The 12,950-nt window shown below is 41.7% G+C and overlaps 1 protein-coding gene across 2 annotated transcripts in view; it reads right to left on the bottom strand.

Moving 5' to 3' along the window:
- Positions 1–8,084: 8,084 nt before the first annotated feature.
- Positions 8,085–12,950, bottom strand: part of LOC103695874 (cycloartenol Synthase-like) — a 132,930-nt gene continuing 128,064 nt past the window's right edge. For both annotated transcript variants that reach the window (XM_088714308.2, XM_088714307.2), the window contains exons 19-20: positions 9,539–9,622; positions 8,085–8,416 (exon numbers count right to left, since the gene is read on the bottom strand). In XM_088714308.2, coding sequence (XP_088570434.2) covers positions 8,297–8,416; positions 9,539–9,622 — 204 coding nt within the window. In that variant the 3' untranslated portion in view covers positions 8,085–8,296. The remainder of the gene's footprint in view (positions 8,417–9,538; positions 9,623–12,950) is intronic.

Below are 12,950 nucleotides of genomic sequence, written 5' to 3' on the forward strand. Positions count from 1 at the left end.
CTATTCTCTACGTGAAGATTCAGTGAAGTAAGCATTCGGAAAGGGAGGCTACTTGGAAACTTGAAGAAAAGATGAAAGTCAAGCATCAGCAGCTTTTTGAAAACTCCAGGATATTGATTTCGAAGACAAAATTATTTAAGAGATGGAGAATGTAAGTGCTCGGTCCATTGACCAGCCCACACATGATTTGGGCCGCAAGCCCATTGAGCAATGGCCCATACGGCTTGTGCGCATGGAGAGAAAGAATCGGACTTCGATCAGGAGTGCTCTTCTTCCTCCGATTCTACCATGAGGAGGAAATCGAAGGCGATCAAATGTTACCTTTTCTAAGCCGATTTTTATCTATAAAAGGACCTCTCTTCCTCTCCTTTGGCATCCATTAGTTGTATAGATCTCTAGTTCTTCCACAGTGAATCTAAAGGGTTTTCACCATTTATCTGATCGGGAGAGCTTGCCGGAGACGAGGTAAGCTTCCTCTTCCTTTTCTAGGCTTTGAGCCACTGCCTCCACCTTGGATCCGGTCGGCGAATCGTTGTTTGATCACGAACAAGCTTACCCTATTTTTTTTTCCCTATTTCATCTTCTTTTTCTCCCATTACAGCTAATCGTCGCCGAGCATGGCACGCTGCCATCACCGCATGGGCCATTGACCGTTGGGGGTCACCGGCAATGAGCGGCTGCTACAGTCGAGCACTTCCCACTGCTCGAGAAGAAGAAGAGAGAGAGTCTAACAATTCCCTCTTCTCTTATTTTCTCTCTTGCTCTTTCTCTCTAGGAGGCCTATAGATCCCAGCACAAGGTCTTGTCAACCTGATCTACAAAACTGAGTTGATATCTGAAAAGAGGCCCTAAACTGTCACGCCCCGAGCCTGAGGTGCGGCAGACGCCGCACGCCCGCACGGTGGGCTGCACAGGCGTGCAAGGCATCGGATCATATCAAAGCAAATACAGATGTTCAAAACCGACATAATTATTTAAATTTATTCAAAAGCAGTCTTACAAAAGAACATTTGCTAACATAATTCAAATATCCAAACTAATCTAACTGAAATACCAATAACTGATGGAATCATCGGAACATCTAACGCACTTCCCAATCCTGTGCGATCAAGCCTCTGGATCTAAAAATAGAGAAAATAAAATAATGAGCTACACTAGCCCAGTAAGCAACAAAATACCCCAAAGTGGGGTCGGAGCATATCAGGTCAAAATATAGGATAATGACTGGAATAAATCATAAATAACATCGTTTTACTATTTTCAAAACTTATTATCATTTTTTTCAAAAACTCTGATACTAGAATCTCAACATAATAGGCTACGGCCACGTAACCCAGTGGCATGGGTTGCACAAGGTGCCAAATCCACTATTTGTATCTACCGATGGCAGTCGGTGTTGCACAAAAGTGCCAAATCCACTATTTTTATCCACCGATGGCAGCCGGTGTTGCACAAAAGTGCCAAATCTACCATATTTACCCACCGATGGCAGCCGATGTCGAAACCGGTTCCTCACAGATTACAAAGCAGCATAGGTGGCAGGAACTAACTAGGGTTTAGGTACCAATTCGAAGAGCATTCGTTTACCGGGGTCGAGAGCAGCCAGCCCTAGAGGTACCACACTAACAGCGGCATCCCGACCTGATACGGATCCCTACCTAGCGAAAGAGCTGTGTGATAGGCAAAGGATTCCACCAAGAGAGGATTGGAGGAAAGAAAGTAACCTACCATGAGGATGGGCAATAGAGCACGCTTTCCGCCTAGTAGACAACTAAGTCTTAAAAAGAGCCGGTTGAAGAGAGTTCTAACTATTATTATATTATGGGTATTGGGATATCTCTAATTAAATCTTTCTCTCCTTGATCGGAGAAGTGTCGGAGATAACTATTTGACTATTTTGATTTTCAAAATAGTTATAGTTGATTGCACGAGCTAGCCAGCCGTTTTGGGTTAGATTCCCCATCCACTCTCATCATCCCAGCCGATGGAGCACCACGCAATTGGTCTTCTCTTCCTCAGCTGAAGTCTGTCAGTGTTCTATCTGAACCAGTCTTAGTCAAGTCTGTTGAGTCCCTGTTTAATGTAACCTCTTCGGAGGATGGTATGAAGTCTGTCCAAAATAATGATGTGTATGTCCCGTCAGTGTCTGTTATCATTTCTGAAGTCGAGTCGGCCCTGGAGGCCAGAGAGTCTGTAATCTGTCTTCACTTACTTATCCTTGAGCGCTTTTGAGGCTTTCTTCGGCGAGAAGTCGACAGGTCCAACGTACAATCCCCATTGGCGGGGCCAGAATAGAACAGATCAGATCATAGCCATGCTGAGAATGTATATATATAAAAACAGATTTCATAAATTGCTCAGTCATAGTTTATGGATTTCAGAGCATATAACGTAATTTTCAAATAAAATTTAACATGCCAGACCCATTTTACTAAATACAAAATATATTTCAAAATTTAATCTACTAATAATTATTTTAGAAAAAATGCACTTTGAAGCATTAAGTTACTTACCTCTTCTTGCTTAATCCCTACTTCAGAGGCAGATCAAATTCACCTGTTTAAATTTGATTAATTTTTTATTAATTTCAGAGCTAAGCAGAACTAAAAAAAATAATACTATTGTACATGGCCCAACAGGGCTCAGAGTTGGCCCATAATGGGCATGGCCCAGAGTTGTTTCCGTATAGCCTCACTTTCTGAGTGATTGTTCCACTAGATCTTAACATAAGAAATTATGCACCTCCTCAACACATGTTCCTTTCTATCAACCACACGTACAGGCTGCCTAACGTGCATAGCAGAGAACTCAAGGGAAAGTATAGGCCACTACCTACGAAGCTAAATTTAATGTATCCAGGGATCTGAAATTTTATCCGCTTTTCATGGCAGTTAATGGTAGCAAAGTGTGACACTAACCAGTCCATACTAAGAATTATGTCAAAGTCATACATATCTATAACTATCAAATCAGCAGGCAAGTCTCTACCTGCTATCTGAACTGGGCAAGTCTTGCAGACCTGATTACCAATCATCCCACTTCCGGTAGGGGTGTTAACATGTAAATCATACTCTAACGGCACGCAAGGTAGGTCATGTTTTCGCACAAATATCCATGACACAATGAATGTGCAGCACTAGAATCAAACAGTATATAAGCATAAACAGAAGCAACCGGTAGTGTACCTGACACCACAGTATTGGATGCCTGAGCATCCTGCTGAGTCAGTGCATAAATACGACCATGTGTATACGGTCTCCCTCCTATCTGTTGCTTAGGAGAAGAAGGCTGAGCAATCTGAACCGAACAGGAGAACCTTGCACTTGCTGGGTCCTTGTAGCTTGAGGCCTCTGATTTGATTGTGATACTTGCCGATTGCGAGGGCACTCTGCTATTTTATGACCCTGTTGGTTACATCTGAAACATGCGCCAGATAATTGTCTACACAGTTCTGTCTTATGGGCACTACCACATGCTTCACATTTAGACTGGTCTTGTTGAATAGTCTCTCCATAAGATCCCTGCTTTTCTGATTGCCCATACCTATTACGAGATTTTGCTGTCCTACTAGAATTCTGTCCACTATGAGTATCATCATCTCTGCTCCTTTTCTTTTGTATTCTATCTTTTGAATCTTGTGTTTCCTTCCAGATAATTTCCATATTCTTGGCCCTATCTACCAGGTCATCATAGTTGGTTGAGTGCACTACGGCCAAACCTCGACGTAAGTGAGGCTTCAATCCTTCTTCAAATCTCCTCATCCGGGACTCTGCATCTATGATGAGGGTGGGAGCAAACCGAACTAACCTGTCAAACTCTGCCTCATACTCATCCACAGTCATAGTTCCTTGAGACAGATTTAGAAATTCTCTCTCTAGCTCCCTAACGCGACTTGGAGGGAAATACTTGGAGTAGAAGGCTATGCGAAACCTCTGCCAGGTAAGTGCCTCCTGCTCGGGTGCCAATGTGCGCTCCACAGACATCCACCAATGATGAGCTCGGTTCTGAAGCATATAGGTGGCAAATCTGACCTTCTCTTTATCGGTGCACTTCATTGCTCTGAAGGCTTTCTCCATTTCATCTATCCAGGCTTCGGCCTCTTGAGGACTAGTGCTGCCTTTAAAAGCTGAAGGAGCCATTCTCTTGAATTCAGCTATACTCCTTTGCTCCGGAGGATCAACGACTTGCTGGATTGGTTGCTGAGGTTGTTGCCTCTGTTGGCGTACTAACCCAACAACCTCCTCAATCAGTTCGAGCACCCGGATTTGATTTCCGGCGGCAGTTTCTGGAGTTGATTGACCTTGGGGTCCTGAGCTATGCGATGCCTCACCAGCTTGGTTAGTAGGGGCTCTTCCCCGAGAATGCCCAACCATCCGATTCAAGCTACGGACACGGTGAGGCGGCATTCTGATTCAGTAAAAATATATAAATTTTAAAAATTTATCCAAACAGAATAATACAAAATAGTTAACAAAACAAATGAACATTATCCCTTTGTCCAGTTACTACCCATCTCTCAACCTTTCTGACGAATCCTACAAATCCTAAAACTTAGGCTCAATATAATTGTTTCTGTTACAATCCTTAGTGATCTTAAACCTGGCTCTGATACCACCAAATCTGTCACGCCCCGAGCCCGAGGCGCGGCAGACGCCGCACGCCCGCACGGCGGGCCGCACAGGCGTGCAAGGCATCGGATCATATCAAAGCAAATACAGATGTTCAAAATCGACATAATTATTTAAATTTATTCAAAAGCAGTCTTACAAAATTTCAAAATAACATTTGCTAACATAATTCAAATGTCCAAACTAATCTAACTGAAATGCCAATAACTGATGGAATCATCGGAACAACTAACGCACTCCCTAATCCCGTGCGATCAAGCCTCTGGATCTGAAAAATAGAGAAAATAAAATAATGAGCTACCCTAGCCCAGTAAGCAACAAAATACCCCAAAGTGGGGTCGGAGCATATCAGGTCAAAATATAGGATAATGACTAGAATAAATCATAAATAACATCGTTTTACTATTTTCAGAACTTATTATCATTTTTCCAAAAACTCTGATACCAGAATCTCAACATAATAGGCTACGGTCACATAACCCAGTGGCATGGGTTGCACAAGGTGCCAAATCCACTATTTTTATCCACCGATGGCAGTCGGTGTTGCACAAAAGTGCCAAATCCACCGATGGCAGCCGGTGTTGCACAAAAGTGCCAAATCCACCATATTTACCCACCGATGGCAGCTCATGTCGAAATCGGTTCCTCACAGATTACAAGTCGACAGGTCCAACGTACATCCCCATTGGCAGGGCCAGAATAGAACAGATCAGATCATAGCCATGCTGAGAATGCATATATATAAAAATAGATTTCATAAATTGCCCAGTCATAGTTTATGGATTTCAGAGCATATAACGTAATTTTTAAATAAAATTTAACATGCCAGACCCATTTTACTAAATACAAAATATATTTCAAAATTTAATCTACTAATAATTATTTTAGAAAAAATGCACTTTGAAGCATTAAGTTACTTATCTCTTCTTGCTTAATCCCTACTTCTGAGCCAGATCAAATTCACCTATTTAAATTTAATTAATTTTTTGTTAATTTCAGAGCTAAGCAGAACTAAAAAAAATAATACTATTGTACATGGCCTAACAGGGCCCTGAGTTGGCCCATAATGGGCATGGCCCGATAGGGCCCATATCGGACACGGCCCAATGGGCCCGTATAGACTCGGCCCAATAGGGCCCCCAAGGTTGGCTTCTAGTTGGTTCATTTATGCAATAAAATTTATTGCAGGGACTAATACTTAATTACAGGATACTGTTCTATAATAAAACTTGAGTAAAGGAACCAAACAATATATTTGAGGACCTTTACATAATAAATCTTTCTTATAGAGATCCATCATAAATTACAGAAGACCCTTTTTATGAAATAATATACTGTCAGGGCTTAATTGCAAAATTCCATTTATTGGCTAAACGGGTTCGGGTTTCAGGTGCCGGGTTCCGGGTTCCGGGTTTCGGGTCGGATTTCGGATTTTCGGATTTCGGATTTCGGGGTTTTTTTTTTTTTAACCGGGCCCAAGTTAGGCCCACAGTGAACCGAGCCCAAGTCGGGCCCACGGTGAACAGGGCCCATGCTTGGCCCTGTTCGGCCCGTAGGGGCCTTCTTCCTCCCCAAAACCCCACGGACAGGGAAGGGAAAGGAGGAAGAAAGAAAATTGGGGGGAAGGAAGAGGGCCGGCATGATGGTCGGCCTGGGTGGCCGGAGGCCATTTCTCGGTCGACGGCTGGCCGACTGCGGTGGCGGCCGGTGGCCGCTGTGGTGGCCGGCGTCAGAAGAACAACCAAGAATGATCTCGGTTTGGGGCCAAAACAAAGAAAATATGACATGATTGATCTTGGAATCAAATGCTGGAGGGAGCTTACCGGCGGTGGCAGAGGCGGTGGGAGGAAGATCTCGGCCGCGGGAGCCTCGATCCAGCGGTCAAGCGGCGGCGGCGACAACACTTTCCGAAGGGGAAGTAGATCCAGAAACAGGGGAGGCTCGGGTTGTGGTGGTGGATCCGGACGGCGCTCGGTCGGGAAGGCACGCCGATCACCAAGGAGAGGAGGAGGGAAGGAGGGAAGAGGAGGAGGAGCTCGGAGGTGCCCTAGGGAGGAGGGCTTGGGGGGTATTTATCACCCCCCTCGTGATGGCTCTCCGCCGCGAAGATCGCGGCGGCCGAGCGAAATCCGCGGCCGCGGTTCGGCCGTGGATTAGCTGGAAGGGGGGGTGCCGCGGGACTTGCAGCATCCTCGCCCTGACCGCCCCCGAAAGAGCCGGAGAGGATCGCAATCTGTTCCGGTCTTTCCAAAAGAGGGAACGGGACTGAAGTCGGTAGGGGCTGCCGACTTCAGCCCGTGTCTCACATAAACTGCCCTAGTTTTTGAGATGCCTTCTAGACCGATCACTCCAGCCCTGTCAAGTGTCTATAGAACCCACTGATGATGAACTTTGTTGGACGACCTTAGCCCTGATGGATTCAATGTCATATAATTTATTAATTGTGTCGCTCAAGCCTGACCCATCCGAAATTGTTGAACGCCATCATCTGGTTAATCGTCTCTATTTCTTATTACTTTAATTCCATTCAAGTCATTTAATAGAGATTAATTTTATTTTTAATATTTTTAAATAGGTTTAACAGATTTACCTAGCGATGTTTGTCAGTCTAAGGCACAAGAAGTAAGTAGATTTTACACTTCTTAATTATTTTTCAAATTATCATATTTTTCTTGCATAAGATTTATTTGTGAAATATCATATTTTTTTTTAAATTATAGATCAGCATATATATTATGAAAATCATGCTTTATTATGAAAAGTAGTTCTATGAACATTTTAATGAAATAGCTTTATTATGAAATATGAATTTGATCATGTTATTTAGTATTTTTCATCTATATACGTGCATATTTTAAAAAAAAGATATAAGTTTTTTAAAGGCTCTTACAAAGCTATATATGATCCCTAGGATTGAAGAAATCGATATCCTGGAGCTAGAATCTAACAAAAATGGCTCTCTGCCAATAGGATAAAGTTGGTAACAAATACAAAATATGATATCTTGTCGATTACAAAAATGACTCTGTCACAGGTTATAGTGATCATAGCACGAATATCTGTGAGCAATATTTTAATCCATGATAGGTTTAATTGACATGAAGAATGATTTGTGAATTTATTTGTCATATAAATATGGAATTATGTTTATGAAATTGTAATTTATGCATGTAGGATTGGCTTTATGACTAGTTTTAAAAATAATGTACTATGAAATGCTTTATTTTGGCAATAATTGTTATTTTTAATAAATGATGCATTAACATAAAAAACTTATGCTTGATCCGATAAGGTAACGTAAGATTTACATATTGTGATATATTGCTCATATATCTCTATTTTTATTTTTCTCTTCAAACGAATAGGGTCGATAGGAATAAAGGATGATCCAAGCAAGAGGCTATATGTTTTCTTTTTTCCAAACAGATTTTGTAGGCATATTCCACACTTTAAATATAATTAAAGCCTATTGGCTGTTCCAGCATACTATGGTTCTTTCATTTGGAGAAGTACATGACATGGAAGCTACTATTAGTATCCAGGCAACAACAGTGATATAAGTAGACGTGTAGCATACTATAGTTCTTTCATTGGGAGAAGTACATGACATGGGGAACTACTAATAGTATCCAGGCAACAACAGTGATATAAGTAGACGTGTAGGCTCTTCATTTCTTGGCATGGAGAAAGACTTCAGTCGAATATTTTCCAAGGGCCCATGTTGGAAAAATGTTCCTGTAGTTGCTGTAAGTGAGCGTGGCAGAATCGCAAAAGCACCCTGCGACTTCCTGCACTCAAAAAAAATGGTCATATCCAGTATATAAAGGAGGAGCGTCATCAACAGCAACTGTTATCACTTGACATTTCAGAACTTCAATTCAGACATCCTCTCAAACGCCAAGCTTATTGAGCTTCATCAAAGACAGATGAAATATTTTACTCTCTTTTTTTTCGCTAAGACGGATGGATCATATCAGACGAGTACGGATGCACCCAATAAAATCAAAAAATAAAATACCTTGAAGTGCCTGAGGCAACTCCATTATTCTACCATCTTATTCCCTTCTAGTTTGGGCATATTAAGCTATAAGTGGAGATATTAAAGTTTCAACAATAGTATGATAGAATTGAAGTACAAAAAGAGAGCACTTTTTTCTTCTTTTGCCATATACCCACATTGGATGGAGAGCACTCAGTACCATATAAATCCATAAATAAGTTATTTAGCTAGAACTTTGTATAAAGGATTTTTTTTTTTTTTTTTGGTTTGGGTATAAAGGATTTAAAATATGCAATGGCCGTCAAAACATAAGCAAACAACCTTCAACTAATAAATAATTACCAACTGACAACACCGAGTGAAAACACAAAGGGAGAGAGAACCCGTTATGGGCCATCTAAGTAGAAGATTATAGCTGATTATGTTTAAAATGCCTAGAAAGAAAAAATCATATCATTTTAAAAACCTCTTACCTATGCATCGAGCAGAGGATACAATTTCAGGATCTTTTTGAGCATGATCTACAAATCTCATATTTATGAAGTAAAATTCAATAGGTTTGCCTGTTTCTAAAATCAGAAATGAAAGCAAAATGTTATAAAAGAGCCGTTGAAATTTACTAAGATCTGTCCTTGTAGCTAACAAGTAGGACATCTTTAAAAAAATATGATTTTGGTTTCTAGACATTTCAGATGATGCACATCAAGACCTATTGTAGATAGCATATCATTCAATTTTCTCTAGTAGTTTATTGAACAAAAAACATGAAGCATAATTGTCAAAAGGATATTGAATTGTTTCCACTTGGCCCCATTTATAAAATGCATACATTGGTTTTTTGAGATGCTACCAATTAATTGTTGGCACCATTACCATATAATTATTTAGCTGATAAGTAATGGCGACTTACTTGCTGTGGAAATTCACCACTCTCCAATTGCATATTAATCAACAGTTTTGCAGCACGGTGTAAAGGTATTGGATCTCTTTTAGCCTGCTCCAAAAATAATTAACCAAATATTAAGCAGTCTGTTTCACATTCACATGCCACTTATTCAATGAAATGTGTGTGTGGGTGTATATATAAATATATATAAACCATGCAATAGAAGGGAACTGTGGTGCTAATTCATCAAAAGGATGGTCTCTTTTCATACTAGTCCTTACAATCTTTCCTATTTCCATATCAATCCCTTCAATCTTTATATTTGGATATTGATCCCTGCTATATGCTTTGTTATGTATATTAAATATTCCTACTAGTGTTTCTCAACCAAACCAAGGATAAAGGTTACTACAGTTGAAAAAGATTAAAAAGCTCTTGAAGTGGGCTGAAGCAAAGAGAAACTGGGCGAAATAGTCAACAAGATAGAAACTTTTAGCAAACTAACACACATTAGAGGAATAAACCAAGAATATTCGGTTTAAGCCTGGATCACTAAGGACTTATATGTAACAAATTATAGGATTACACGGAATATTATGCAAATATAAAAAATATAGGAATTAATACGTACACAACTATGAAAGATTGTAGAATTTGATTTAAAAAAACCCTAAAAAGATATAGATTTCCAATGAATACTTTTTGAGTCAGGGAAAGTCATATTTTCGTATTTCTAACTAGTCAATATAATTGTTTCTGTTACAATCCTTAGTGATCTTAAACCTGGCTCTGATACCACCAAATCTATCACGCCCCGAGCCCGAGGCGCGGCAGACGCCGCACGCCCGCACGGCGGGCCGCACAGGCGTGCAAGGCATCGGATCATATCAAAGCAAATACAGATGTTCAAAATCGACATAATTATTTAAATTTATTCAAAAGCAGTCTTACAAAATTTCAAAATAACATTTGCTAACATAATTCAAATGTCCAAACTAATCTAACTGAAATGCCAATAACTGATGGAATCATCGGAACAACTAACGCACTCCCTAATCCCGTGCGATCAAGCCTCTGGATCTGAAAAATAGAGAAAATAAAATAATGAGCTACCCTAGCCCAGTAAGCAACAAAATACCCCAAAGTGGGGTCGGAGCATATCAGGTCAAAATATAGGATAATGACTAGAATAAATCATAAATAACATCATTTTACTATTTTCAGAACTTATTATCATTTTTCCAAAAACTCTGATACCAGAATCTCAACAAAATAGGCTACGGTCACGTAACCCAGTGGCATGGGTTGCACAAGGTGCCAAATCCACTATTTTTATCCACCGATGGCAGTCGGTGTTGCACAAAAGTGCCAAATCCACCGATGGCAGCCGGTGTTGCACAAAAGTACCAAATCCACCATATTTACCCACCGATGGCAGCTGATGTCGAAATCGGTTCCTCACAGATTACAAGTCGACAGGTCCAACGTACAATCCCCATTGGCGGGGCCAGAATAGAACAGATCAGATCATAGCCATGCTGAGAATGCATATATATAAAAACAGATTTCATAAATTGCCCAGTCATAGTTTATGGATTTCAGAGCATATAACGTAATTTTTAAATAAAATTTAACATGCCAGACCCATTTTACTAAATACAAAATATATTTCAAAATTTAATCTACTAATAATTATTTTAGAAAAAATGCACTTTGAAGCATTAAGTTACTTATCTCTTCTTGCTTAATCCCTACTTCTGAGGCAGATCAAATTCACCTATTTAAATTTAATTAATTTTTTGTTAATTTCAGAGCTAAGCAGAACTAAAAAAAATAATACTATTGTACATGGCCTAACAGGGCCCTGAGTTGGCCCATAATGGGCATGGCCCGATAGGGCCCATATCGGACACGGCCCAATGGGCCCGTATAGACTCGGCCCAATAGGGCCCCCAAGGTTGGCTTCTAGTTGGTTCATTTATGCAATAAAATTTATTGCAGGGACTAATACTTAATTACAGGATACTGTTCTATAATAAAACTTGAGTAAAGGAACCAAACAATATATTTGAGGACCTTTACATAATAAATCTTTCTTATAGAGATCCATCATAAATTACAGAAGACCCTTTTTATGAAATAATATACTGTCAGGGCTTAATTGCAAAATTTCATTTATTGGCTAAACGGGTTCGGGTTTCAGGTGCTGGGTTCCGGGTTCCGGGTTTCGGGTCGGGTTTCGGATTTTCGGATTTCGGATTTCGGGGTTTTTTTTTTTTAACCGGGCCCAAGTTAGGCCCACAGTGAACCGAGCCCAAGTCGGGCCCACGGTGAACAGGGCCCATGCTTGGCCCTGTTCGGCCCGTAGGGGCCTTCTTCCTCCCCAAAACCCCACGGACAGGGAAGGAAAAGGAGGAAGAAAGAAAATTGGGGGGAAGGAAGAGGGCCGGCATGATGGTCGGCCTGGGTGGCCGGAGGCCATTTCTCGGTCGACGGCTGGCCGACTGCGGTGGCGGCCGGTGGCCGCTGTGGTGGCCGGCGTCAGAAGAACAACCAAGAATGATCTCGGTTTGGGGCCAAAACAAAGAAAATATGACATGATTGATCTTGGAATCAAATGCTGGAGGGAGCTTACCGGCGGTGGCAGAGGCGGTGGGAGGAAGATCTCGGCCGCGGGAGCCTCGATCCAGCGGTCAAGCGGCGGCGGCGACAACACTTTCCGAAGGGGAAGTAGATCCAGAAACAGGGGAGGCTCGGGTTGTGGTGGTGGATCCGGACGGCGCTCGGTCGGGAAGGCACGCCGATCACCAAGGAGAGGAGGAGGAGGGAAGGAGGGAAGAGGAGGAGGAGCTCGGAGGTGCCCTAGGGAGGAGGGCTTGGGGGGTATTTATCACCCCCCTCGTGATGGCTCTCCGCTGCGAAGATCGCGGCGGCCGAGCGAAATCCGCGGCCGCGGTTCGGCCGTGGATTAGCTGGAAGGGGGGGTGCCGCGGGACTTGCAGCATCTTCGCCCTGACCGCCCCCGAAAGAGCCGGAGAGGATCGCAATCTGTTCCGGTCTTTCCAAAAGAGGGAACGGGACTGAAGTCGGTAGGGGCTGCCGACTTCAGCCCGTGTCTCACATAAACTGCCCTAGTTTTTGAGATGCCTTCTAGACCGATCACTCCAGCCCTGTCAAGTGTCTATAGAACCCACTGATGATGAACTTTGTTGGACGACCTTAGCCCTGATGGATTCAATGTCATATAATTTATTAATTGTGTCGCTCAAGCCTGACCCATCCGAAATTGTTGAACGCCATCATCTGGTTAATCGTCTCTATTTCTTATTACTTTAATTCCATTCAAGTCATTTAATAGAGATTAATTTTATTTTTAATATTTTTAAATAGGTTTAATAGATTTACCTAGCGATGTTTGTCAGTCTAAGACAAAAGA

Source organism: Phoenix dactylifera, chromosome 18 (assembly GCF_051530095.1).
Source record: "Phoenix dactylifera cultivar Ajwa chromosome 18, Ajwa_hap1_PhDact_Kaust_v1.1, whole genome shotgun sequence".
NCBI classification, from domain to species: Eukaryota; Viridiplantae; Streptophyta; class Magnoliopsida; order Arecales; family Arecaceae; genus Phoenix; species Phoenix dactylifera.